Below are 27,857 nucleotides of genomic sequence, written 5' to 3' on the forward strand. Positions count from 1 at the left end.
GAGTGATGGCATGTGGGAAACATTGTCCTTGTGTCTAGTTGTCCTGATGTGCAGTGTCCTATAGTGTCGTTTGGAGGGTAGAAGTTGAAACAATTTATGTCCAAGATGTGAGGGGTCTGTAGATATTTTCACAGCCTTCTTTTTGACTCGGGCAGTATACAGGTCCTCAATGGAAGGCAGGCTGGTAGCAATTGTTTTTTCTGCAGTCCTAACTATCCATTGAAGTCTGTGTCTGTCTTGTTTGGTTGCAGAGCCAAGCCAGACAGTTATAGAGGAGCAGATGACAGACTCAATAATTCCTCTGTAGAACTGTATCAACAGCTCCTTGGGCATCTGAGCTTTCTGAGTTGGCACAGAAAGAACATTCTTTGCTGTGCTTTTTTTGATGACATTTTAATGTTAGGTGACCACTTTAAGTCTTGAGATACTATAGAACCTAGTAACTTGAAGGTCTCTATTGTTGATACTGTGTTGTCTAGTATTGTAAGACGTGGTAGATTTTAGGGTTTCTCCTAAAATCTACTATCACTTCTACAGTTTTGAGTGTGTTTAGTTCAAGATTGTTCCGGCCGCACTACAAGGTTAGCTTGATACAAGGCTAGTTTGATCATGTGCTCAAATATTTCATATAGGGAAGCAAGAAGGAAAACTGGGCTCAAGAAATGAATTAAATGCACACATTCTTCTTCCATTCTTCTCTTCAAAGGTGAAAAAGGCTCTGAAGAGCCTTCTGGATTGTCCCCTTTACTCTCCAACCTCGCCAGAAGCACTCAGGTTCTTCCTCATTGTGCCTGTACTTTTACAAAAGCAAGATTTCGATTCGGATCATCTCCTTTGCCAACTGGCAGAAGCACTCTGGAACCTCCCACAACAAGGCAAGCAAGCCCTAGGTAAGGCAGGCATTCATTTGCTAATTTCGCTGAAATTTCAAACTTCCAGAGAAGTATCAAACTATTTGAGGAAATCATCTCTTCACAATTACATCTGCCCATCCTATCAGGCCAGCCAGGAAGGGCATATTGCAGACCCCATCTATTAAGGAGTTACATCTGATGGGACCCAAGACATGGGCCTTTTATGTTATGGCACCCGTCCTTCGGAACATTACCCCATTCTTCCCACAGTGTGACTAGCTCTGACCCCCAGTAACCTCCCAGAAATCCCTCAATATGTGATTTGTCCGGCAGTCCTAGTGATCTCTTGGAAATAGGGAGCCTGTAAGATGGCTTCATTATATGTGAATCTTTTAAATGCTCTCTCTCTTATTTATTTGTATGTTTTCTTGTTTTAATGGTTGCTTTGAGAGAGAGAGAGAGAGAGAGAGAGAGAGAGAGAGAGAGAGAGAGAGAGAGAGAGAGAGAGAGAGAGAGAGACTAGCATTGAAGTTTGTTATTCTTGGTGGATCTTTTACTGTACATCTGAAGTTAAATAACAAAACTTAACTACAAAAGGCCCTGGAATTAATCACATGTTATTAAGGAATCATTACAGATAGTTCCTCGACAGTTCATTTAGTGACCATTCAAAGTTACAACGGCACCGAAAAAGGTGACCTAGGACCATTTTTTTTATACTTAACAACCATTATAGCATCCCCATGGTCACGTGATCAAAATTCAGATCCTTGGCAACTGGTTCGTATTTATGACGGTTGCGATATCCTGTGATCACTTTTATTTAACTTTTTGACAAAGTCAATGGGGAAGCCGGATTCACTTAACAACTTGGTTATTAATTTAACTTCTGTGATGATTCACTTAGCAACCGTGACAAGAAAAGTTATAAAATGGAGCAAAACTCACTTAACAAATGTCTTGCTGAACAACAGAAATTTTGGGCTCAGTTGTGGTTGTAAGTTGAGGAATACTTGTACATTGTCTGCCTTGTAATGGTGCATAGGGGATGGCATTACAGTAATAAGACCAAGCAGTATTTGATGCTTCAAATGCATCAAGATAGGAAACCCATCCAAGCACAGGTAATCCTTGACTTGTGACCACAATTGAGCCCAAAATTTAAGTTGCTACACAAGACATTTGTTAAGTGAGTTTTGCCCCATATTACAATCTTTCTTGCCACAGTTGTTAAGTGACTCACTGCAGGTGTTAAATTAGTAACACGGTTGTTAAGTGAATCTGGTTTCCCCGTTGACTTTGCTCATCAGAAAGGTGCAAAAGGTGGCCACATGACCCCGGGAGACTGTAACCATCATAAATATGAGTCTGAATTTGATCACGTGACCATGGGAATGCTGCAACCGTCACAAGTGTGAAAGATGGTCATAAGTCACTTTTTTCAGTGATGTAAATTTGAATGATCACTAAGTGAACTGTTGTAAGCCGAGGACTACCTGTACCTTTCCCATGAACTATTTTTTGATGGTCTTCAAGAACCTGGGTAATTGGTTTAGATTACATTGTTTCTGAGAGTTGTTGGGCAATTGTAGTTTTTGCTTAAGGAATTTCTTCCAGGAAGATTTACAGGTATCACCTGAAACAAAACGAAGCAGCCCAATGGCCTGATAAATGATTTTGAATCTGTAATTAAATATGGCTTCCCAGGTTTTTGTTTCAATTTTAATCAGCCCAGATTCTAGCCTTATCCAGTAGCAATAGTTACAGTGTATCCCATTGCGAATCGGAGTTAAGATAAAGGAAAATGTTCTCATTGTGTTCGTGGATTGTCTGCTCTTTTTTCAGAGACTCTCTGGTCCAATCTGGAAGTCAACTTCTTTAAGGATCTGGTGTCCATGTTTCAAAGGCTTATTGGTGTTAATATATTTTCGTATTATAACCACCACAGTAGTTCGTATTTAAAGAAAAATGACTACACTACACTTCTTAAGGTCTTCCAAATGCTTTATCAGGTAAGAAACAAACTTGGACTGAAAATAGTAATGTTATTGTGGTTTTTTTTCCACAACATTCAGTTTGAATAGTGAGTTTTGTTCTTTAGTTTCATTTATCTCCCCCCCACACACACACACACTTTTTGTGTGTGTTTTGGTACTTTGTACATTTTCCTTTCTATCATTGTATTACAGCAGTACAATTAACATGAAGAGAAAAAAAACTTATATATACAACACACACCTAAAGAAATGATGACACACACATATCTCTTTTTAACTGGCTTTGATTTTTGTTAAATAGTGGCTTTCAGTCATGGATAGATTGGCCTTGAGTAAACACGGCCCTTAACCAAAAACGGGAATTGCCCACTGTTGATCTATTCTAGAGCAATACTCTTACTTATATCAGCAATCACAAAATCACTGATCAGCATGAGTGCAAAATATTATGTCTTCATTCCCAATAGAGGCTGCCACAGCATGATGTGAATTGACTGGTTTGAATATTCCCAAAGTCAGTAAGATACTGCTTAAAATGCTGAAAGCTCATAAACCCGCTTTTACTGTGAATTGGCTCAGGATGAAGTACTTGGATCACCAAGTACTACCAGGCATCCAGTGACTTAACCTTAATTGAGTCCTAGCCTAGGCATCCATATTGCTGTAAAATAAATCAATAATAATCTGGAGTGCAGAAATTATAAGAAGCTAGCTCCTAATGTTATGCACAGGGCCCTATGACAGTGGTGGTAAACCTATGGCACGCGTGCCAGAGGTGGCACTCGGAGCCCTTTCTGTGGGCACACGTGCTGTCGCCCCAGCCCCACCTCCACCCGCGGCCCCCTCATCAGCAGCCCCTCCGGAGGAAAGTCACCCCTGGGCACAGCCCGCACGGAGCAACGCAGCCAAGGACATGACAACTGGGCAGCAGGGACAAGACTTCACCCTCGCACCCCGTCATGCGCAGATGATGTTGTGGGATGTGGGCGGAGGGCATGGCTGCCATGGCGCTGCAGGCTGCCTGGGCAATCTGTGGGCCATGGAGGCAGTGGATGGCCCTGCACGCAGGTGGGGCAGGGGGTGGGTGGGGAAGGGTGGGGGCGGAGTAGGCAGGGTGGAGCGGGGGCGGGAGGCAGGTTTTGGGCACTCAGTCTCTAAAAGGCACTCACCATCACTGCCCTATGGGATTCATGAACACAGAGTCTCCACAGTCACTGTCTGATCCAAGGCTCTCATTGCCTGCCCATGCCAGGCCACAATTGAAGCCTCAGCCAATTCAGGTACCAGGGCTTCAGGAATAACCGCAAGCTCTCTTTGAAACCCTACTGAATCTATCAGTCAACTAGGGTGGACCAATTAAATAGGCCTAACCTCCCTGTGGCGGGGGGGCAGCTGCAGAGAACTTCATGGCCAAAAAGGAGATGTTAACATCCTCTAATCCCCAGATCACTTTCCCATCCCTTAAGACGAAGACCAGATTCAATGTTTGACCTCCTTTGAGTTGGGCCATCAATTCTGGGAGTTGAAGTCCATGAGTCATAAAAGAGCTGAGGTTGCCTACCCCTGGGTGATCTCTGACTCCAGGTCCAGAGAAGGCAGACTGAAGTCCCCCAGAACCATAAACCTAGAGAACTCCTCCGTGGAGTCCAGGAATTTTGGTAGGCCTCTGCCAGTGCCCGGGGAGGAAGGTGAACAAGTTGCAAGCCTCACTGATCTCTGCAACCCAACTCCACAAACAGAGTATCATATCTGGCTCTAGGGCAGTGCCCCCAAGGACAATCAGAGACTCCTGAATTATAATGATAGCCACCCTATCACCCCTGCCACAAAGGCGTAGCTAGTGCCACACTTGAAAACCAGCAGGGCACATTTCTGAGAGAGGAAGAGCTTCCTCTGTGCCTAACTAGATCTCAGCTCTCTTATCTATGATCAGATTAGATTGTGAATGAGGTGAGCTTTGCAAATGAAAGCAAATATATACGTATTGTAGGATCCAATCTGAGATGGTCACCATTAGGTTTATTTTTCTAGGCTTTCCGGCTTCGGACTTCTCTCTCTCTCTCTCTCTCCAGAATGTGTGCATCATCTGCATCATCTCCTTCTCCTCCTCCTTCTTCCTCTTCTTATTCTTCCATATCAGTTATCGCATGTTAGCGATCCTGTTTTTATCAGCAGCCGCACGAAAAAGTGCTGCTGAGTTTTGTCCAAACCAGTCCCTTAGATTTTGAAGCCACGATGTTCTTCTTCTGCCTGGACCTCATTTGCCTTCAATCTTTCCCTGGAGGATTAAATGGAGTATGCCGTATTTTTCTGGGTGTCGCATCACATGTCCAAAATATTCTAATTTTCGTTTTTTAATTGTTTTATTTCCCTTGGCTTTCCCAGGTGGCTTATCACTTCATTTCTGATCTTGTCAACCCAGCTTATACGTAACATGTTGTATTTATAAGGTGCCTTGTTGGGTGTGGGTTTTAGTTGTTAATTAGGGTGTTGATTGCTGCTATTAGGTCCTTAGTTGTTGTTTCCTTGTGCCTTGCCCTTGGTGGTAAATCAATACGCTGACAAGAGGCCCGTTTCTCAGGCTTCAGTTAAGGTGAACTTTATTGCTGGACAATCTGGCATTAAGCAGCAATTGCCAGAATACAGGGCCTCCAAGGCTTCTGAAACCAAGCTTTGGGTTGTACACAAGCGGTTGGAAAATGACATTGGTGTTAGCCATTGGGTCTTCTTCCCCCAAGATGGTTTATCCCCTGCCTTCTGCCCTATCTCCCCATGCAGATCAGCACCTCAGTGTCGACCCCTTGTCACACCCCCGTTATTTTGCCATTCGTTTTGCATTTTGATTGGGTTGCACCAAAAGTACAAGAGCACTCTTTACAGAAGCAGAACAAAAATATATCCTTGAAAAGTGAGAGAGCTTGAATCCCTTTGGTCCATAGTTCAAAGTAATTCGTTGTTTTTTTTCTTGTGTTTTGCATTATGAATGTGAAATCTGAAGTCCTTTGGAAAAGTTCTGTTTAGGGACTGATTTTCTTAAGAATAACCTTTGTGGATTTGGAAAAAGGATTCTTAAAAGTTACCCATCTCTTGGGAACACCCTAGGAAAAACCTTCTAAAATATCTGTGTATTTGTTTTTATATTAAAATTAGGTGGAAATGCCGGATTGACAAGTGCCAAATTTGTTTTGGCTTGTATTTTAACTGATTATCTTGCCCCTAGATTAACTTCTGCTTTAATCCTGTTTATAAATGCAGGTAAATTGCAGGTCTGACTTCAAAATTCAGGAAAGTAATTTTTATGTACCCGAAGTAAGCAAAATTCTTTTAAATTGGAATGACTTCGCATTTTCCTACTGTGTAAGTGCTTATTTGTTTGTTTTATTTTAAATTTAGACTTGCCTGAATTCTGATGATTTTGGGTGGTTTTCACATTAAAAAATATGTTGCTTCCAATATAAAAGGTATCTGAAAATGGTAGAATAGCATTAAACTGGATAATAGCTTTGGGTTAAGTTTTTGATATTAGCCAATAGACTAGGAGCAGTTCTTCAAATAAAATGACATGACCCTTTTACATTTCATTGGTCTGAAGTGTGAAAAATGGTCAAAGTTCCAGTGTAACTTTGAACGGTCACTAAACAAATGGCTGTAAGTCAAGAACTACCTATATGAATACAAGTAGTCCTTGACTTACGACCCTAAGTGAGAAATTTGTTAAGTGAGTTTTGCCCCATTTTACGACTTTTCTGGTCATGTTTGTACACATAAACACTGAAAATCATATATTTTTAATGTACTAGTTATGCCTAGCTCCTGATTATTGTGTTGATGTATTAATTTTTAAAAAGTAATATGACTATTAGGTCTGCAGGGATCATAAGGTATTATTTAGTGGCCTACATTGCTAACTGACTTTGACACCACTGGTACAGTATACATAAGGAAGAAATTCTAATTCTCTTCTCTCCATCTTCTCACAAGATCTAAACGTGGAGACATAAAACCACAAGACTGAGGTGCAATTTAGACTTCTGATTGATTTCCCTATTGCACCTGTATCAGTGAACTATTTTAAAATGCCACTCTGAATAGAAAGTAAATGTGCCTATTTATGTGACTGTAGTGGAAATTTTTGCATAGAATAGCTCTCGGGAGGATTGGTAGTTATTCCAGCAAAGGGTCAGTTCTTTAAGCATGATTGCAATGTAGTTAACTAATTTTTTTGGGGGGGGGGTTGGTTTTTCTGAGCAGTTCAATTTACTGTGGGACCCAACATATTCTGATATAAGGGTGAGTTGTATAGAAATTATTTCATTAAGTTTATATTTCTTCTGGTCAAATATCCCTTTTTTATTCATTTCTAACAGACAGGGAAGTGTTTTGCTGGGTGTATCTTAAAATAAATATGGAGCCATTCTTTCCTGGCCATTTTATATCGATACTGTGGACCGAACATGGAAGTTTTAGAATGGCATGGTCTGTGCCTATTGTGCTAGATCAGGGGTCTTCAAACCCGGTCCTTTTATGACTCATGGACTTCAATTCCCAGAATTCCTCAACCAGGCACGCTGGCTGAGGAATTCTGGGAGTTGACATCCATGAGTCATAAAAGGGCCGAGTTTGAAGATCCCTAAGCTAGATAATGGTGGGATCTTTCTAAAATGCATGCTTTTAAGCAGGGATTAACACCAATCAGGCAGAAAACAACATTGTAATCAAGAAATTACCAAAGAGAAAAACACACCCTCACCCAAACTGGCAGGGTAGGCTCATATAAGCAAGAAATAAACCCCACATATTTGCACTGATGTCATGTAGTTGGATAATGAAACATCTGTGAGCAAAGAATTAAGTTAGATCAGAGAGCACCAAGAATTCCACAGCTCAACTCTGAGCTACAGATATTTTTTTCTATTAAAATGGTTGCCTTTACTGTGGGCTGGATTCAGTGGTTTTTATTCTGTATGATAACATGATTAGTTGGGTTTTGGTTTATAGTAAGTCAGCTTTAAAATGTACATGTCTTAAATCATAAAAAAATCCTCCCTTGTTATTTCAGCTGGCTTTATCAGAGTTCTGCAACTTTCCTTTGATATTGAATCTTAAAGATAAAATTCTGATGCATCAAGTAAAGTGTACACTATTGCACCAGAAATACACAGAGGTATGTATACCCAGGAACATAATGCAAAATTTAACAAAATTTGCTGAAATGACTTGTAACCCAGTGTTTGTATCCTAGAAAAACATTGTAACCTCTACAATGACGATAAGGAGGCAATATCTATTACAGGATACCTGGCACTATCTAAGAAGTGCAGAAGAAAGTTGCTTTCAGCATTTTTTTAGAGTAAGTATCCAATTTTGTATATTTATAATCAAGCTATAATTATGTGACAGAAATGTTGTAAGAGACTGGCAGGCATTTACGTCTCAGCTGAGAAGTAACAATCTAGAACAGAGGTCCCCAATCTTTTGGGCACCACAGATCAGTTACGTGGAGAGAGGTTTTTCCGTGGACCGGGAGGGGGCATGGTTTTCTGTGCGGCCTGCATCCTGTGGATGGGGCTTTCCTTGTTTGTGTGGATTTGTTGCTGGCATGCCATGGCCCGATACTGGCCCACGGACCGTGGGTTGGGGATCCCCGATCTAGAGGCTCATTTTGACATGCAACCAACTGCAATGTTGGAGTAATTCTGGTTGATACATCATTTAGATACTTTCCTTATAAAATCTGAATAGAAATATTGTGCGCTTTTAAAAAAGACTCCACGGCATATTTAAAAATACAGCAGTTAAGTATATAAAATACATAGGCACTGCAGGTGCTTTATTGGAAACAATTTCCTATTCAATTCCATTATTTTTCATTTAGTGTTAAGTTTCATAGCACAACACTCTAATTTATTTGTGGAGCTGAATTCAAAGTTCTGGGTCTGTGCAGAACAGCAGTGTAGTTTAATCAAATAGGCATCAAAGCTAACATTACATCATCAGTAAGCCAAAACCTCTCTATATAGTATACCTGTGATCATGTTACACATTCAAAGCTTTTCATCTATAAATTTGATAAAGCACTATTTTGCACTCACAACGTATATAAATAATTGCCTGCAATCATCAGGTAATAAACCTGTCTTTCAGAATAACTGTACAGAATTGACTTTCAGAATAACTGTACAGAATTTTTTTTCACCAAAGACTAGAAAAATGATATTTTCTAAATACACATCTAGATTGCCTTGCTGCATGCCTAAGATCCTTTGTTGAGATAAGATTTGCCTGCATCACTTCATATTGCTTGCTATATTTGTTTTTGGTACTGTAGGCATGCCCTAAAAAGCAAGTGCTTTTTCAATTTGCTTGGATATACTTGTTTCAAAAGATCATTTCAGGTGTAGTTTATGGTTCAGAATATTAGAAATTGGTTTTCAAAAAAGCTTCACTCCATTCTTTATTTTAAGGGCCTTCTTAAGAGTTAAGCAAAATCTAATTGTGGCGAAAAAGTTTAAGGCCCATCCAAGTCCAGAGATGGAAAAATACATAAACTGGGATTGTAATTGGAAGCAGCAGACTGTAGAAACAGATGCTGGTTGTACTTGTGCAGCCCTGGGGGAAGTTTTCATCCACACTGGCTGAATAGAAGAGACCAGCTAAAGACAACAGTGGGACAAGAACAGTCATGGTAGGAAACGAGGGAAACATCTTACTCCAATTGTCTTCCAACTTCCTTTCAAGAAGATAATCTTCTAGGTTTGTTCAGATTCTGTTTCCTGCTTCTCCTTGCCAATCATTCTTGCCGCCTGAGGTATCATATTAGGAATGCCATCTATGATGGGGTACGCTATGCCTAGTTCTTCATTAATTAACTCATTTGTAGATTCATTATATCTAGAAAATACAGCACATAATGACCCATGAGATTTACTGTTGTTGATTTAAGAAATATACTATATACATAAATAGTAAGGTAGCACATGGTAGGTGGGGGGGGGGAAGGGACACTCAGCACCTGGAAGTTGAGGACATAAAATAAAAGCGTTAAACCTTTTCCTGCAAGAGGGATCCTGAATGGGCAGGTCTTCAATTCACTGGCATAAATTCCCTAGTTGTGGGTCAAATAATAGATAGACAAAGTCATTCAGTGGGAAGCTGCAGAGCAGCCCAAAATGTAGAATGCTATTCTTTTATTGGGAATTAGGAGAGGGAGAAACCACTCAATCTAAGAAAGAAAAAAAGATATGTAATGTTATCTTAATAAGGATTTCTGAGGTGGCAGTTGTAAAAATAACCATGACTATTCTGCATCAGCTGTTAAAAATTGTAATTGTTGAATTAAATGACTGACTTGAATAATTTCACGATTTGGCAGTTTTTAAATGAAGATCGATGAAGGGAATAAGATGCTTCTCATCCCCAAAGTCTCCTAGATATGTATCTATTGGGAAGAGTTTCTATGAAGCTATTAATCATATGTTATTAAGCATATAAATACCTATGCTTCATAAGCAATTCAACTCCAAACTACTTGAAATAGGGAAAGGCGGAGGGGATGAGTTTCTCATCCGGCGAGGAGCCGCCGCATTGGACTACATAACCCATTGCTACCAAGGAATGCGTGTTGGCCATGGGGAGCGGGTTTAGCCCGACGCACCGGGCGGCCTGGCAAAAGCCGCGACGGGCAAACGAGAACGGGCGGATAGCAAAACAAGGGCAAAAGCGGTTAGGCCGACCTGAGCGGCTTTTTCGACAGGGGACACACGAGGATCTCCAGCAGCCCGGCGTCGAAGGGCGGCCCTTGCTGTCCTTGGCCGCTGGTTTTCCCCCCGTTCTCCGCCGCCGCGCAAGCCGCCCGGCTGGCCCGCAGAAGCCCCCGGCGCGGGAGGCGACTCAGAAGGCGAAGGCCGGGCAGGGCGAGCATGATACGCCGCAGCGCAGGAAAGAGCGAACCAGCTAGGAAATGAAACCGGTTGTGCGGGAACTTCTTCCGGGGCAGCAGAACGCTCGAAAAGCGAACCCCGGTACTTTTAAGCCCTGTGCGTTTGGTTCCGGGTGCGGATTTGGTCTGCTGGTTTTCCTCCTTGGAGCAACACGTGGGCGAACTTGAACCCGAGTATGCGAAGTGGATGGGCTGGGCGGTTCGGGAGAAGAGGAACGAGATGGCCTGGACTTGGCTGACTAGGTTAGGTGGACTTACCTCAGCCAAGCGCCTTCTAAGTCAGTGTTTTCCAACCTTTATCAGTTTGAAGATGTGTGGCCTTCAACTCCCAGAATTCCTCGGGCAGCACGGTAGCTAGGGAATTCTGGGTGCTGAAGGCCACACATCTTCAAATTGTCTGGGTTGGAGAACAGTGTTCTAAGTAAAAGAAAAATCTAAGATTTTACGTGGATCTCTGTTTGGTTTTGCTGTGGGTTTTGGTTTTTGTTTAGTAAGGCGAGGTATAAATTGAGTAAATCCTGTTTGTTTTTCCTGGGAATTTCACTGATTTCTGATCAGGGGTGTGTCACAATTTAATTTGCACATTTTTTTTCCTTCTGAAACAGACTTCGCTGGAACTTTCAGGGATCTTCTGAATAATTTAGGGTTGCAACTTTAATTCAGAGGAAAGAACTAGTGGAAGATGTTCTAATTTCTGAGCAACCAGAAATATTTTTATATTTAATTTATCAGTCTAAATTCGTGTAAATATCTGGCTAATTTGACTTAATTCTTCAGGTGCATTTTGAAGGAGAACCTGGGACCAAGTATGGGGGCCTGATCCAGGAATTCTTCACAATTATCAGCAGACAACTGTGTAGTTCAGAAGCACAAGTATTCAAGCACTTTGAAGACTCGAATTGTATTTGGTTCTCTTATGAGGTATGTATAACCATGTACTGCATTTATTTATGCTTTCTGCTGTTAGCTATAAAAATAGGAATTACCTTGGAGGTAATTCATCTCTTTGACCATTGACTTTTCAATAGAGGTTAGAAAATGCGCATGATTGTCCCCTAAAAGGAATGAGAGATGATAGCTGACCTCTTTCTGGCATTGTCTATGCAGAGATTTATTTGTAGTCCTGGAAATTTGTTGTCCATCTAGCTTTCATGAATAACAGCTGTTGATATATTTCTCCTCTATTAAATGAGGAAATGGCTAACAATAAAGGCTACATTTGATCATCTGATGAAACGTAACAGTTTCTGCTTGTAACATGGATATTGCATCAAGCTTTATCTTTATTCTGGTGTGAAAAGTTATTCTTTTTAAAACAACTATGAAGCAACAATATGGTAGAAAGTAGGGCATGCATATAAATTACTCAGAGATTGGTTTCCTTTACTCCTTTTGCTTTCCTTTTTAGAATCGAGAGTCATGTGCTTTCCATTGTTTCCTAGTACAGGTAGTCCTTGACTTATAAAAATTCATTTAGTGGCCGTTGCAACAGCATTGAAAAAAGTGACTTATGTCCATTTTTCATACTTAACGACCACTACAGCATCCCCATGGTCATGCGATCAAAATTCAGACATTTGGCAACTGACTCATATTTATGATGGTTGCATAGTGTCCTGGGGTCCCAGGGTAAATCATTTTTTGCAACCTTCTGACAGGCAAAGTCAATGGGGAAGCCAGATTCACTTAATAACCATGTTAAGTCACTTAACAACTGTAGTGATTCACACTTAGCAACAGAAATTTTGGGCTCAATTTTGTGGTCATAAGTCAAAGACTACCTGTACAGGAAGAACTGTAGCTTAAGGACAGCTGACTTGCTCAGCATGCTACAGATCTCAGGTTCATTCCCTGTTGAAATATCATAGATAAAAGGGCTGACCATCCTTCGGTGTTGGTTAAAGTCCATATGTCTATATAGGATCCACATTGTTGGAGGAACAAAGAACAGCCAGAGAGAAAGCTAGCAAGCAGAGATGGTGTTGATGAAAGTGTAGAAAGGGGATATAGGCAGGCAGCCTCTTCTAGCTAACGTCTAGTCATGGGAAATGAGTTTGAAGTAGTTTAGAAGTCTCAGAAATACAACATTTATTTTGTAAGTGGACAGTCTCTACAGCAAGGATGTCAAACTCAATATCATTGAGAACCGCATCAGCATTGCGTTTGCCCTCAGGGGGGCAGGTGGGTGTGGCCAGGGTGGGCATGGCCAGCTCTACAGTGTTCGTGTCAAGGGTGCCTGTCGGGGTCTGGGCAGAAGTGGGACAGATCTGAGGATCTCTGGCAGAAGGGGATGGGACCAGGGCAGGCGCCAAGACATGGTCCATTTCTTCATTCCTCACAAAGGGTGACACCTCCCCAGCATGCACCCAGGGGGCGGGGCCGACGCAGCAGCGTCTGGTCCCTCGCTGTTTCTAGACGGCCTTGTGGAGCTAAGACTGAATGCGTTTCAGCATAGATGGCCCCCACAAAATTGTACATTGGCTCCCGGCCGGCCTGGGCCAGGGCCAAGGCTGCAGGGGCCGTTCCCTCACTGTTTCCAGGATGGCTTCGTAGGCCACCTGAAACCACTTTGCGGGCTGCATCCGGTCCCCAGGCCTTGTGTTTTACATGTCTGTTCTACAGTGTATTTTTCAGTACTTGTATATTGATTTTTCAAATTAGGTATCAACCCAGGATGACATATATTTTTTAATTGGGAACCTGTTTGGAATAGCGCTCTACAATCGGAAGATAATTGCTTTGCCCTTTCCTCTTGCGTTGTTCAAGAAATTGGCAAATATTGAGCCGACGCTGGAAGATTTAAAAGAACTCTGTCCTACACTTGGACGGTACGGCATAAAGTTATCCTTCAGAACCATATAGTAGTAATTGATATTGCAGATCAAGTAATTTCATTTTCTGTAGATATACACAAGCTGATATTGGAATCTAAGCCAAGTCTGACCTGGTTGATACTTAAATGAAAGACATTTGAGAATCCAAGTGTTGGATAGACCGGGATATTTAAAAGAAGAATGAAATGCTGCCAAAAAAAGTTGCAGGAATATAACTCCAGGAGTTGATCTTGACATAAAGTCTTCTTTATTTTCTCCATTTAGGAACCAGATGTCAGACAGTCTTGGTTTAACTGAATACAGACAAAACTAACCCAAAGGCATAAGAATATTATGAAGAATCAATTTCTGTTAAAATTAACATGTCATAAGTAAATGAATTATTTTAGTTTTGGGGAAACAGTTTGTTTCACTTTATTCTTTTTTCCCTTTAGTAATCTTCAAAATATACTGTATGAACGCCGTGATGACATCTTTAAAACCATGATGTTGGATTTCACGGTAGGACAATCTGTTTGAGTTAGACCAGCCTTTCTCTACTGCCACTCTTGAATGCCTCAAGAGAAAAAGATATCTTGGGCTGACTGTGTTATATAACACTGTATGCTCTGCGGTTTCTAGTTATCTTGAGAATGTCAGGTTGGGGAAAGCTGTACTACACTGTAATGTAATTTCTTTGACTTCAGGTTTAAGTGTCGTCTGAGCTCAGCCGATTGTATTTGACCAAACCATGGTTTAATGTAATTGTTTACTTAATCTCTGCTAAATGTCTATGGAGATTCCCAATCATCCAAGTCATGGTTGTCTCAAAAGTGCTTTTTTCAAAAAGTCAAGTTTTTTTCTTAAGAAATGTTTTTTTTTTTCCCCTTGAAGACATTTCCGGTCTCATCCGAGAAGCTTCATCACTTCTGACAGGATTGGGGGGGGGGGGTTTTGGAAGAATTAGTTCTGACAGGATGGGGTAGGGGGGAATGGAAGGATTTATATTCCTTGCAGTCATCTGGTCGTTAGCACTCTCTTTGAGAGCAGTTGAGGCCACTTGCTGGTTTATCTGTGCCCTCATGGCAGGGGTAGGCAACCTTGCCTCTTTTATGACTCGTGAACTTCAACTCCAGCACTCTCTTTGAGAGCAGTTGAGGCCACTTGCTGGTTTATCTGTGCCCTCATGGCAGGGGTAGGCAACCTTGCCTCTTTTATGACTCGTGAACTTCAACTCCCAGAATTCCTGAGCCAACTGGGAATTGAAGTCCACAAGTCATAAAAGAGCCAAGGTTGCCTACTCCTGCCTCAGGGTAACCTGAATCAGAGTGCAAATGGGTGTGGAATCTTCTTAGAACTGCTGAAAGGACTGTGTTGTAGATAAGAGATAGGTGATTTCTTATTCCTCCCCTATGTTAAAAGTGAGGGCTCCTCATTTTTAATATATATGGCCTCTTTGATTCCTCTTTCAAACCAGCATCCTCTCTATCCAAAATGTGGAATTTGCTGTCTTCAAAAAAGTGACTCTTCCTATCTGACATGTTTTTAAACATTTTTGCTAATCTTGCTGGTGGCAAGTGCCATCTATAAAACATTTTATATAAGTTTTCATTATAAGAAGTTGACATTGTCAATTTATAATTTCTTTCCCACAAGTTTTGCCATTTTTCTAATTCTATATTGTATCCAAAAAAAATTTGCCCATATTATCATTGTTTCTTTAACTTGTTTGTTTTCCACTTTCAAATTTAATAGAAAATTATAAATGTTCTTAATTAATTTCTCATCAGACGTTATTAATATCTTATCAAGCAAGGTTTGCTCCTTATAAAATCCATAGTTTCACATCTTGCATTTGTAAGTATGCCCACCATGATAGATTAATACCCTGATTTCCATTTCTTGTTTAGATTTTAAGTTCCCTTCAGAATTTAGAATATCTCTGTATCTCCAGATTTTTTCAAAATTAACTAAATTTGGATGTACAAATGTTTCCATTGTTGAAAGCCATCCTGGAATTTTCAAATATATTTTACATTTTATTTTTTCCCATGTTAATAATAATGCATTTCTTATATAGTGGTTTTGAAAGTACTTATGGATTTTATTTTTCCCATACCATAAAAAAAGTGTGCCACCCCAGTTGTAAATCATGTCCCTCCAAATATAACAACCTTTTGTTTCTCAAAGTTATCCATTCTTTTACCCATGTTAATACAGATGCTTGATAATATAAGACCCACTCTGGCAAACCAAAACCTCAATTTTATAATAATAATAATAATAGTAGTAGTAGTAAAGTTGGAAGGGACCTTGGAGGTCATCTAGTCCAACCCCCTGCTCGGGCAGGAAACCCTACACCATTTCGGACAAATGGCTGTCCAGTCTCTTCTTAAAAACTTCCAGTGTTGGAGCATTTACTGCTTCTGGAGGCAAGCTGTTCCACTGATTAATTGTTCTCACTGTCAGGAAGTTTCTCCTTAGTTCTAGGTTGCTTCTCTCCTTGATTAGTTTCCACCCGTTGCTTCTTGTCCTGCCTTCAGTTGCTTTGGAAAATAGCTTAATTCCCTCTTCTTTATGGCAGCCCCTGAGATATTGGAATACTGCTATCATGTCCCCCCTTGTCCTTCTCTTCGTTAAACTAGACATACCCAATTCTAGCAACCATTCCTTGGCTTCTTGTAACATAAGGGATAAGTGACCCTTATTTTTCAAATGCAATGGACCCCTGAATCTTGTCCTGATGCATTTGTTCTTCTGCCATGCACTTGTGAAGTGGTTGCTTTGTTTCACCAATGTATAAATCTTGCACATGTCTCACTGCATTGTATTGCACATATCACCTCACTCAGTTTGTGTCTGGGTGTTTTATCCATGGGATGGGCAACCTTTGCTAGCTGTTTTCATAAGCACAAATTTAAGGGACTGGAGGCTAAAACATATAAGGAACGGTTGCTAGAATTGGGTATGTCTAGTTTAACGAAGAGAAGGACAAGGGGGGACATGATAGCAGTATTCCAATATCTCAGGGGCTACCATAAAGAAGAGGGAATTAAGCTATTTTCCAAAGCACCTGAAGGCAGGACAAGAAGCAACGGGTGGAAACTAATCAAGGAGAGAAGCAACCTTGAACTAAGGAGAAACTTCCTGATAGTGAGAACAATTAATCAGTGGAACAGCCTGCCTCCAGAAGCAGTAAATGCTCCAACACTGGAAGTTTTTAAGAAAAGACTGGACAGCCATTTGTCCGAAATGGTGTAGGGTTCCCTGCCTGAGCAGGGGGTTGGACTAGATGACCTCCAAGATCCCTTCCAACTTTACTACTATTACATACTATTACAAATTAACATCTTAAAGAGATGGGAGTACCAGACCATCTCATTTGTCTCTTGAGAAACCTATATGCGGGTCAAGAAGCAACAGTGAAAACCGAACACGGAGCCACTGATTGGTTCAAAATTGGAAAAGGAGTCCGGCAAGGCTGTATATTGTCGCCATGCCTATTTAACTTATATGCAGAGCACATCATGAGAAAGGCAGGGCTAGATGAATCAAAAGTTGGAATTAAAATTGCCGGGAGAAATATCAACAACCTAAGATATGCAGATGATACCACTCTAATGGCAGAAAGTGAAGAGGAACTAAAGAGCCTCTTGATGCGGGTGAAGAAGGAGAGTGCAAAAGTTGGCTTGAAACTCAACATTAAGAAAACCAAAATCATGGCATCCGGCCCTCTCAATTCCTGGCAAATAGATGGGGAAGAAATGGAGGTAGTGACAGATTTTATTTTTCTGGGCTCCAAGATCACCTCAGATGGGGACTGCAGCCAAGAAATTAAAAGACGCTTGCTCCTGGGGAGGAAAGCTATGGCAAATCTAGACAGCATTCTAAAAAGCAGAGACATCACCCTGCCAACAAAAGTGCGTATAGTCCAGGCCATGGTTTTCCCAGTTGCAATGTATGGCTGTGAAAGTTGGACCATAAGAAAGGCTGAGCGCCAAAGAATTGAGGCCTTTGAACTATGGTGCTGGAGAAGACTCCTGCGAATCCCTTGGACTGCAAGGCGTTCAAACCGGTCAATCCTAGAAGAGATCAACCCCAGCTGCTCTTTAGAAGGACAGATCCTGAAGTTGAAACTCAAGTACTTTGGCCACCTAATGAGAAGGAAGGACTCACTGGAGAAGGGCCTAATGCTGGGAAAGATTGAGGGCAATAGAAGAAGGGGACGACAGAGAATGAGATGGCTGGATGGAGTCACTGAAGCAGTAGGCGTGAATTTAAATGGACTCCAGAAGATGGCAGAGGACAGGAAGACCTGGAGGAACGTTGTCCATGGGGTCGCAATGGGTCGGACACGACTTCGCAATTAACAACAACAGCAACAACAACAAATTAACAAGTAGCTGTATATACAGCAGTGACCAAAATGGTGGAAACCTTTGGGGAAAAGTGTATTTTTGAGGTTTGATGGCTAATAATACTTTTTTTGGGAGTAGTACCATAAAATTATATATCAGTGGAAAGATACTTTAATCAAGAACGTAGTGCAACAAAGTTTGTTCAATTATTTGTATTTTATTCTATGAAACGTTATAGCCAAATAACCAGAAAAAAGGAAGCACAACTTGCTTAGGTTGATATCCGGTAGCTTTCCTTCATCTGATTGTAGCCAATGAGCATGAGTGTTTAGAGAGCCAATCAGGTGTCCTTGTTTTGGCAATGAGCCAGTCAGATCACAATAGGGTTCAGTTAATGATGTCATGTATTGAAGCTGAGAGGAGGACATTTGTCAGTGTGTTATGTGATCACTATCAAGTGGGTTGGGTTTTTTTGTGTTCTTTAGTGAGTTTGTAAAACGTAATAACATTAAAGTAATAGTGCAAAGAGTTGACTGGTTGCCCAGGAAGCGATGTATAATAGTACTGTTAAGTGAACAAGGCTACTGTTATAAAGAAATTAGAAGAAAAATTGGTGGAAACTTAACCAAAGGTGGCATTTCTACTGTACACTTTTCCCAAAAGGTTTCCACAATTTTGGCCACTACTGTATGTACATAGATACAGGCACATCAATCATAACAATAAAACAGCATAAAACTTTAGATTCTGCAATTCACTACAAATGTAATTCACAATGACATCCAGAGCCCACGCTGGGGGTCAGCATCAAAGAGGCAGGTGCAACAGAGCAATCAAAAGCCTTCCTTTTTTAACACACTGCACTTATCACTACACAGTGATGGAGTTCAGTCAGCCTATAGATTTTGCCATTTTGACATCACTGACCATTTCCTGATGATGCCCATAGTGGAATTTGTAATAAATTATGACTGTCAAAATATGATATACTTGCAATTATGTACTTGTCTCCCAATGTCTGATACAAGTACATAATTCATGGCTTGTGTTTGATAATAAGCATATACCATTGTTTCCGCAACCACACAGCCATGGTAAACAATTGCCGTTAGAAGCCAGCTTGCTGCCTAAAGAATTATGATAATTCAAGTGAACCCATTTTCTGTGGCCAGGAAATTCCAGAACTGATATCCAAATACACGAAGTCCTTTCTCTTGTTATCACTTGCCTCTTCCAAAGTGTCTGACAATGATGTGAAATATCAGCCCTTCTAATGAGGGGAAATGTTCATTTCTATATTTCACCCATCTGCCCATAATACCTAATGTTCTGAAAACAAGCAGAATCATCCATATTAATCTTTTATACTCTTATCACTTTGCAGATAGTAGAAAAGTGTAAAGGATCCATATCTGAGGTTAACTTGAAAGAAAACGGTGCCAACATACCTGTTACTTCATACAACAGGTAAGTTTTCCCAGGAATGGATTTGTTCATTTTTAATTATGATTACCTTTGGATAGAAGAATATATTTGAAAAAGAATCTTGACAGCTTCTAATCCAGAATTTCCAACAGCATCCTGATGCAGAGGGGATAACAGTTGCATAACAGAGATTTCTTTCCTTTTCTATTATATGTTATTTTTTGTTTCCCTTGTGAATATTCATCTCCTGCAAAACTGTTGTTCCCGCTTCTTGAAGTACTTTCCACATCCCAGTCATGCTCTGATAACAGTAGTAAACCTGGCTAGAAACAAAATAGCCGTGGGAAGACAATATCCACATACCTGCCACTTGTGGAAGAAGGATAAAAAAAATCAAGATGGCAGCCACAACTCTGTGACCAAAGCCCTCTCCTTTTTTGCTTGTATCATGTATTCAATTCATATATTAAAAAAGATTGGAGCTTGGATTGCATGATTGCAACCACAATGTTGGCTTTTTGACACACAAATAGACACACATAGAGATACTCTTGCATAGTAGGCATTCTACTTTCCTTTCCCACTCCACTGGTATCTTTTTTGAAACTACTCATTTGTTCAGATAGCAATATGGAATATAAATTTTCTCAGTGCAATTTTGGAATCTAAACATAGTTTAGTACAGTGTTTCCCAAACTTGACAATTTTAAGGCATGTGGACTTCAACTCCCAGAATTCCACAGCCAGCGTTGCTGGCTGTAGAATTCTGGGAGTTGAAGTCCTCATGCCTTAAAATTGTCAAGTTTGGGAAACACTGGTTTAGTAGGACTTGGCTAATTTAGATTCTTGATAGAAAAGACCATACTTAGTTGGAAGACTCAAACGTTTTCCATCAGCTAAAGTTACTAGATTTTTATGATAGAAATATAAAAAATGTTGGGATGATTTATATGAGGGAAATGTTTTAGATACTTAAGTGTAATTGATTTTGAAAAAAATTCAATTGATAAGAATGTTTTGAGTAGTTTTAAAAGATTAGATGATTGGATTTATTAGATGGAATATTTAAAGATTAAACATTTGCTTGAATATAGTTAAAAAGAATAGAAAAAACTTGGACATAAATGTATTCTAGCTTAAGAGGGATATGTTTCTCCAGTAGTATACTATTTCCTTCTTTTTTTTCTTTTCTCTTTTTTTGTTTTAAGATGAGAAATGTAAAATTGTTGGGATGGCTTGTATGAGGAAAAAGATTTAAATACTTAAGTGTAATTAACTCTGAGAAAATCTTAACAAGTAAGAATGTTTTGAACATTGCGGGGAAAAGAAATTTAAATAAGGACTTTGAAAACAGGATCTATGACAAGGCGATTAAGATGATCAGTTAGAAAAGAAGCTTCATATTGATGTGGTTGTTACTTGTAGAAATACTAGAAAAAGTTTATATTCAATTGTTATCTTATCAAAATATTAAAAAGTGTATTAATTTAAGGCTGATAAAAAGAATATTATTGAAGGAGAAAATCAAGGAAAGCTACTATGTGGATTATAGAATTATAGAAATTAATTGTTATTGATAATTTTTAAATATAAACCCAGACAACATGCTGTTTACCAAATATTAAGGTGATTATGTTAAAAAATTAATAAAATATATATTTTTAAAAAAGTTATTTGATAATCCTGCTCTGGAATTCTACTGCCATTCATAGTTCCTGTAAATTTGTAACATCCAAAGGTTGTTCAGGGAATCTCTTTATCACTTTGGCATTGGGATAGTTTTACCATTAGAAAAAAGTATAGTTTATGGTTCTGAGGTCAGTGCAAGATATGTGACCTCTATTCCCCATGTTCCTTAGACAGAATGGTCATTGCTTAGAATTTTGGGAGTTGAAACCAATATATTAGAAGAATAGCACTTATATATCACCCCATAGTGCTTTACAGCATTTTCTGGGCAGTTTACAATGTTAGCCTGTTATCCCCAACAATCTAGGTTCTCATTTTATCAACTTTGGAAGGATGGAAGGCGGAGTCAACCTTGAGTCCATCAGGATTGAACTCCTGGCTGTGGGCAGGGCTAGCCTGCAATAGTACGCCATTAGAGCTTCCATTAAGAATGGGAAAGTTGAGAATGGATGAATTAACTCAATGGCTTCATTGCCTTTCTCTGTGCCCTGAATGGCTGACTCATGGCTGGAACAATGAGGCAGATACCAAAAAAACAAAAACAAAAAAAAAACCCTCAGTGAACAGTGGATGGAGGTTTTTAGGATGTTTCAGTCACCATATGTGTGGTGCATATTAGCAGAGGGTGTTTAGAAACCTGGATGTCAAGTCTGTCATTGATCTACTAAAAATAATGTTTAGTATTTTCTTTAGAACTCTTAAGGCATTCAGTTACTGTGATATAAATTGGGTACTGTAAGATATTCAGTGGTATTAATAGTTTCATAGGTCAAGGGAGTGGGTTTCCAAAGTTGTAAATTCAGTATCAAAAGAGAATCAAACCTCAGGATTTTTTAATTCCCAAATCAGTCTTCTACTGATTTACCGGTAGTCTTCGACTTTCAACTGTAATAGAACTTGCTCATTAGGGACGGTTGTTAAGTAAGATACTCGTGATCACCATGTTTAGCAACTTCCCTCCCTGCTGTCCCCAATGCAGTTGTTAAGCAGAGCACGAAGTGTCTCAGGGATGGGGAAGGCCTAGTGAAGGCCCACCTGCCCTGGACCTCCCAAGGCTTCCCTCACCCTGAGGCACCTCATGTTTCATTTCCCACACCTCTTGGTTCCTGCAGATCTTGGGCCTGCTTCCCACCCCACCAGGTCCCACACCCGTCCCCCATCCCGTCATGATCTCTCACCTCTTGGAAGCTCCAGAGATCGCGACAGCAGGTTGCTCCACAGCATCCATATGCCGCGTGGCTCTGTCCCAGAAACAAGCGCCATTTTCTGAGCAGCTGCAATGAATTTTGGCTGATCCAGAATTGTGCCCACTTCCCAGACAGAGCCACACAGCCTAGGGATGCCGAGGGCTGGAGCAGCCTGCACATTTCCCTCTCCCTCAGACTCTGCAAGCCCATAACTGCTGTTCTATGAGCCAAGTTTTGTTTGTATAAATTCTGCTAAATAACCAAATGTACCTACTTACAGAAAAGAATACGTTGATGCTTACGTGAATTACATATTCAATGAGTCCGTGAAGAAGCAGTTTGGGGACTTCGTGCGTGGATTTCAAAGAGGTTGCCCAAGTACAACGTGGAAAATGTTTCTTCCTGTTGAACTCCACGGTATCCTGTTTGGAAACACCGCATATCAATGGGACCAATTAGAAAAGGTAGAATGTGCTCCTCTGCTGCAGTCCTTATTACACTGGTCTTTATTCCAGGGTCCTTGTGGAACTTTCATTATTTTCCTCTTAATTTGTGGGAGGGCTGAATGTTGGGCATAGAACTTGACTGATTCTTAAATATGTATTGGGATAGAAAATGTGGCCCCAAACAAATGCAGATAACTAAGTATTCAGAGATGGGCACTGTCAAAATAAATATATCAAGAAAGCAATCAAACATACATGTGCTTGGCACTAAATCCCATCTGGACGCAGTAGGGATTTCTTCCAAGTACAGGGATTACACAGGTTAAGGATGTAAGTGTGAAGCCTGGTTCAAACAGTAGCAGTCCCTTAGGTTGCAACATCCTTAGGATCCACATTTTTATTCCTCAGTGTGGTGCAACAATTTAACTGGTCCTCTGGTATACTTCTTAAATCAGCAGTTCCCAAGTTCCCGGCTCTGTGGACTGGCAGTGGCTGGTGGGAGGAGGATGGTTTCGCATGTACGCCTCTTGTGCAAATGTAGCTTTGCGTGCTTGTGCTCTCGCCCTCTGCTTGCGTGGCCCGATTCCCAGCCCAACCAGAAGGGGTTGTGGACCCCTGTCTTAAATGAAATAGAGAAACTGCTTGGGACTATAGATGCCGTGAGCTGAGCCGTACTGAGAGCAGTGCAAAATAAATAGTTGTGCTGGATTTCTTATGTATAACAACATAAAGAAAATAAAGGCAGAAGGTATAATTTGACCCATTAATATTAATCAGCAGATATCTCTAAGGCCAAAATTGGGAATTTGTAAGTTGCATCCCAGTCCAATGTCTGTCAGTTCCCAGGTTCAGAAATGCTTGCAGTTAGCTTTGAGTTTCTAGTTTTATAGACATAGAGGGAGAGGGGCAACAGAAGATGATGATGATGATGATGATGATAACAACAACAACAACAATAATAATAATAATAGGAACTGCTTCCATCCTGCGACGATATCTGTAATACCATCGAACATCCACATCTGCCTATCCCAGGTCCTGGGTAAGGACTCGATAGGTAGACAAAATGCCAAATCCAGTCTGAACATCTGGCTGACTATGCGATGATCCATAATAATAATATGTTTGAAACTACGTTTTTTGTAAACCTGGGAAAAACGAAAAGGAGTCCTTAGCATTTCAAGGGCAGAGTGGTCTTAGATGCTATTTAGAAAAAGATCCAAGGTCAACTGAAATATATAACTGGGTTATGCTGGCAGTGAAAGTTGGATTGTATAAAGAGATGCTGAACCATTAACAGGGAGATTTATGTTTATTCTTTCTGCAGAACGTCATATATAGAGGTTTTGAAGAGTCAGATGAAACAATCAAGAACTTTTGGACAGTGTTTTATGACTTTCCTGAAGAAAGCAAGAAGGATTTTCTTGGTAATAACTATTTCTTTAAAAAAAAAAAAACACCCAATATCATTATTCTGACTAAGGAAAGAGAAGCCAAACAAGCTATTCTGATACAATGGCGATTGATTTAGAAACTCTGATAGGCAGCTTATGCAATCATAGAGAATATAATCATAGGAAATACTTATTATTAAATGTGTATATTAATCAATTCCTCAAAAAGGTACAGATGGAGAGAAAGTAGAGAAAGTGAACGTGTTATCTTCCCAGTGCTATTGGGAAAAATCTTAGAGCTAAGTATGAGGACTAGGTGCTTAAGTTATGTTCTTACTACAATGCATTGTTTGATTTCCACTTTCTCTTCAGCTTTTCTCACAGGAACTGTTCACATTCCAGGAGAAACGATGGACAATTTCTCAATTACTATTGTTGACGCAAATCAAGGAAATCCAGACCAATCATTGCCCATGGTTCACACTTGCCATCGAATTTTGTTTCTTCCTAGATACACTGATAAACACATTCTTAGAAAAAAGTTATTGGATGCTATAGAAAACTTCAGGGACTTTGGCCTGGCTTGAAAGCCAGATGTGGCCTTTATTCTGCTATGATACTTGGACATTTGGTTCTTACGCCCAGGAGGGCTGGAATATTTAAATTCAGCATCCCGCATCACCATGCAGCTTCCTTAGTGATCTTGGACTAGTGCATCACATGATGATAAAAGGAGCAATGAGCCTTTGTGCAGACCAGTGATTCTTGAAGAAAGAAAGAATAAATAAATGGTTATGTAACCCCGATGTGTGCTATATTTGTCTTTGGAGAAGGGCGACAGCTTGATATAAAGATGCCGAAATATTATATAATTGCATTGCAGTTCCTGTTCTGTGTAGTAGAATTATTGCTAAGGAAGCAGCAAAGCATCACTGTCTTCAAGATGTCACAACATCCACACATGATGAGAGACTGTATATATCTTCAGCAAAGTACCATGTCCGTTTGTCCAGTTTGGGATAGGGTCTCCCGCTTGAGCAGAGGTTTGGACTAGAAGACCGCAAAGGTCCCTTCCAAATCTTATTCTATATCAGTGTTTCTCAATCTTGACAATTTTAGGGCATGTGGACTTCAACTCCCAGAATTCCACAACCAGCATTGGGAGTTGAAGTCCACATGCCTTAAAATTGTCAAGGTTGAGAAACACTGTTCTATATTCTGTATGTCTGATGTTCTTTTTTGTATGAGAGTTCTGTCAAAACCAAACATTTCTGGCATTTGATCCATTCATCACCAAAGTGGTCATGAACTGCTTCACCATTATGATTTTGTTGTGCTGCTTTTCATCTCTAAAGTAGAAAAATTGGCTTCGTTTATTCAGTGGGTTTGCCCCCTTTTTTAAAAACAAAACAAAACAGAACACCCAAAATGTTGTTTTACGTTGTTTTACTTTAAGCCACAGCTGAGATCTGATGCTGCAGGCAAGAAATTCAGTTCTGCTCCCCACAATTTAATATTCCCTTTGCCCAAGATACTAGATAATCGAACTGAAAACATGCTAAAAACTAATGGATGAATGGAAAGGTATTGATATTGGGGAGAAGAAAGGCTAGCAGAAAGCTTTCATTCAATTGTATTTTGTGTTGCTAACAAATGCAACTGTCAGCTTTCCATAATGCCCAGGAAGTTGGCTGCAATCCATACAAAAGTAGACCCAGTCTATTAAAAATCAATGCATTTCTGCAGTCTGGTGGAGTTTTTTTTTTTTAAAAAAGGTGAAAGAATATTTGTTTTAATATGTGCATGCCTGTTCTTCCAGGATCAGAAAGAATATTTTAAAAAGTCAAAATCTACATTGAAGTAATATTTTTGTCTCAAGTTATCAATCCAGTTTCTACTTCTATAGGTCTAATTATAGTATTGAATCATCCAGAATATGCTTTATTTCAATTACTAGGCATACAAAACATTCCACTAGTGGGGAAAATCACTTTTTTGCCCTGTTCCTTAACTACCAATCAATAGACAATGTTTTGTATTGTTGAATCAAAACCAAAGATCTATGAAGTCATTAGATGAGCAGCAACTACAAAACTAATGTCTTTGTGAGCTAACTGACTTCAGCCTCAATCACTTAATGGGATCAGAGTGAACTACAGGCCCCTGTGAGGGTGGGTAGCTGGCCTGAATGTAGGAGGACATTTGGCTTTGAAGATCCATGTCATCTGGAGAGTTGCCAACATGTGGTAACATAGTAATGCATCCTTTGTGTTCAGGTATGCAATGCACAGATTGTTAAATAGAAGAAAGGTAAAGTGACTTTAATAAGTGACTTCTAATTTATTTGCTCTTAATTTTGGCTACCTGCTTCCCAGGTTAGGGCAAACGTCTACAACAAAATTAAGTAATAACTAGGGCTGTGCGGTGTGTCAAGACCACGGATGCTTCAGAATGTGTCTTTTCTCACAGTCCCTAGCTGCTACAAACTTAGAAGCAATTTTCTGGAATAGAATTCCTAGATAACTTGACTGGTTTTTGCCTGAACAGCAGGCAAAGGCATCTGTAATGGAATGTGTGGGAAGAGGTCAAGAGCTGCTGCTTGGGAAACAATCAAATAAAAGAGGCAGGAGCCTCCAGTGGCTTAAGAGTCAGAGAAAGAAACTTAGGAAGGGTTCATCCTAATGAAATAGTATTTAAAAGCAGCAGTGACAAGCTTGTGCCTTCAGACTTGCAAGATTCTATTAATGTAGTTTTACAATAAAGTAGAATTAGCTCATCTAGTCATGTTTTCTGTCTGGTTTACCTGAGAGGGTTTACAGCAGGGGTAGGCAACCTTGGCTCTTTTATGACTCGTGGACCAGAATTCCTGAGCCAGCCATGCTGAGGGGAAAGGGAGAGTTTCCAAGCTGAGCCATGCTGGCTCAGGAATTCTGGGACTTGAAGTCCACGAATCATAAAGCGGCCTAGGCCCAAGCCAGAGGTAGGTAACCTTGGCTCTTTTATGACTCATGGACTTCAACTCCCAGAATTCCTGAGCCAGCCATGCTGAGGGGAAAGGGAGAGTTTCCAAGCTGAGCCATGCTGGCTCAGGAATTCTGGGAGTTGAAGTCCACGAGTCATACACGAGCCAAGGTTGCCTACCCCTGGTTTACAGTATTGCCCAATTTTTGAAGTAATTGTAGTGGACAAGGTTTAATTCTGTGCTCTAATGAGCCAAAAGTGACTTTTCTACACCAGGGGTTCCCAACCCCCCCCCCCCAGGCTGCAGCCCACTACTGGGCCTTGAGCGGTTGGGAACAAGATTGCGGAAGTGGCAGATGAGCACCTGCGCATGCGCATCCCCACTTGCGCGATCAACGTGTGTGCCCGTTGCTCGCGCAAATGGCTGCACGAACATGGACGCGTGCCCACCGCTTGTGCGGAACCATCCCCTCCCCCCTCCCCCCACCAATTTGCAAAGCCAGAAAGGTTGGGGGAACCCTGTTCTACACAACTACAAACATACACCTTTAATCAGGAATGGGTTCTTTCTATCCTCCTTCAGTCATTATATTACAGCTTCATTTGCTTACCTCAAAATCACTTTACTATCAGTGCACTGATAAGGTTACTTAGTTTGGATAATGAAATGCCTGCAAGGAAACAAGCTCAAAGAACACCAAGGACCCCTCATTTCAACCCTGAGACACAAATATTCTTCTTCATTGGTACTTCATTATCCATTGACAGAAACTGACCACTGGACTGGTAGCTGC

The 27,857-nt window shown here is 40.4% G+C and overlaps 3 protein-coding genes across 3 annotated transcripts in view; 2 read left to right on the forward strand and 1 right to left on the reverse strand.

Moving 5' to 3' along the window:
• LOC120312557 (E3 ISG15--protein ligase HERC5-like) overlaps positions 1 to 24,908 on the forward strand; it is a gene marked incomplete at its 5' end in the record, with an annotated part of 36,823 nt that extends 11,915 nt beyond the window's left edge. Inside the window, 13 exons of the mRNA XM_039353413.1 lie at positions 707 to 890; positions 2,700 to 2,866; positions 6,107 to 6,208; positions 7,103 to 7,141; positions 7,911 to 8,015; positions 8,094 to 8,201; positions 11,568 to 11,711; positions 13,452 to 13,618; positions 14,059 to 14,125; positions 19,346 to 19,428; positions 22,543 to 22,726; positions 24,036 to 24,135; positions 24,475 to 24,908. Of these exons, the coding sequence (XP_039209347.1) occupies positions 707 to 890; positions 2,700 to 2,866; positions 6,107 to 6,208; positions 7,103 to 7,141; positions 7,911 to 8,015; positions 8,094 to 8,201; positions 11,568 to 11,711; positions 13,452 to 13,618; positions 14,059 to 14,125; positions 19,346 to 19,428; positions 22,543 to 22,726; positions 24,036 to 24,135; positions 24,475 to 24,689 (1,665 nt within the window). The remainder of the gene's footprint in view (positions 1 to 706; positions 891 to 2,699; positions 2,867 to 6,106; positions 6,209 to 7,102; positions 7,142 to 7,910; positions 8,016 to 8,093; positions 8,202 to 11,567; positions 11,712 to 13,451; positions 13,619 to 14,058; positions 14,126 to 19,345; positions 19,429 to 22,542; positions 22,727 to 24,035; positions 24,136 to 24,474) is intronic.
• PIGY (phosphatidylinositol glycan anchor biosynthesis class Y) lies at positions 8,631 to 9,703 on the reverse strand. The gene has a single exon (XM_039353391.1). It carries the CDS (start codon positions 9,554 to 9,556, stop codon positions 9,341 to 9,343), a length of 216 nt encoding a protein of 71 aa, XP_039209325.1. The 5' UTR covers positions 9,557 to 9,703; the 3' UTR covers positions 8,631 to 9,340.
• A 1,319-nt stretch (positions 24,909 to 26,227) lies between the features above and the next one.
• HERC3 (HECT and RLD domain containing E3 ubiquitin protein ligase 3) overlaps positions 26,228 to 27,857 on the forward strand; it is a 63,748-nt gene continuing 62,118 nt past the window's right edge. The window contains exon 1 of the mRNA XM_039353393.1: positions 26,228 to 26,378. The gene's annotated coding sequence lies outside the window, so the exon portion shown is untranslated. The remainder of the gene's footprint in view (positions 26,379 to 27,857) is intronic.

The sequence above is a fragment of the Crotalus tigris genome, unplaced genomic scaffold (genome assembly GCF_016545835.1).
Source record: "Crotalus tigris isolate CLP2741 ecotype Arizona unplaced genomic scaffold, ASM1654583v1 scf7180000018518.7366548510:968632, whole genome shotgun sequence".
Classification (NCBI taxonomy): domain Eukaryota; kingdom Metazoa; phylum Chordata; class Lepidosauria; order Squamata; family Viperidae; genus Crotalus; species Crotalus tigris.

Excerpts from the sequence above, each read along its gene's own strand:
- PIGY (XM_039353391.1), bottom strand. The coding sequence starts at position 9,556 with ATGTTTCCCTCGTTTCCTACCATGACTGTTCTTGTCCCACTGTTGTCT.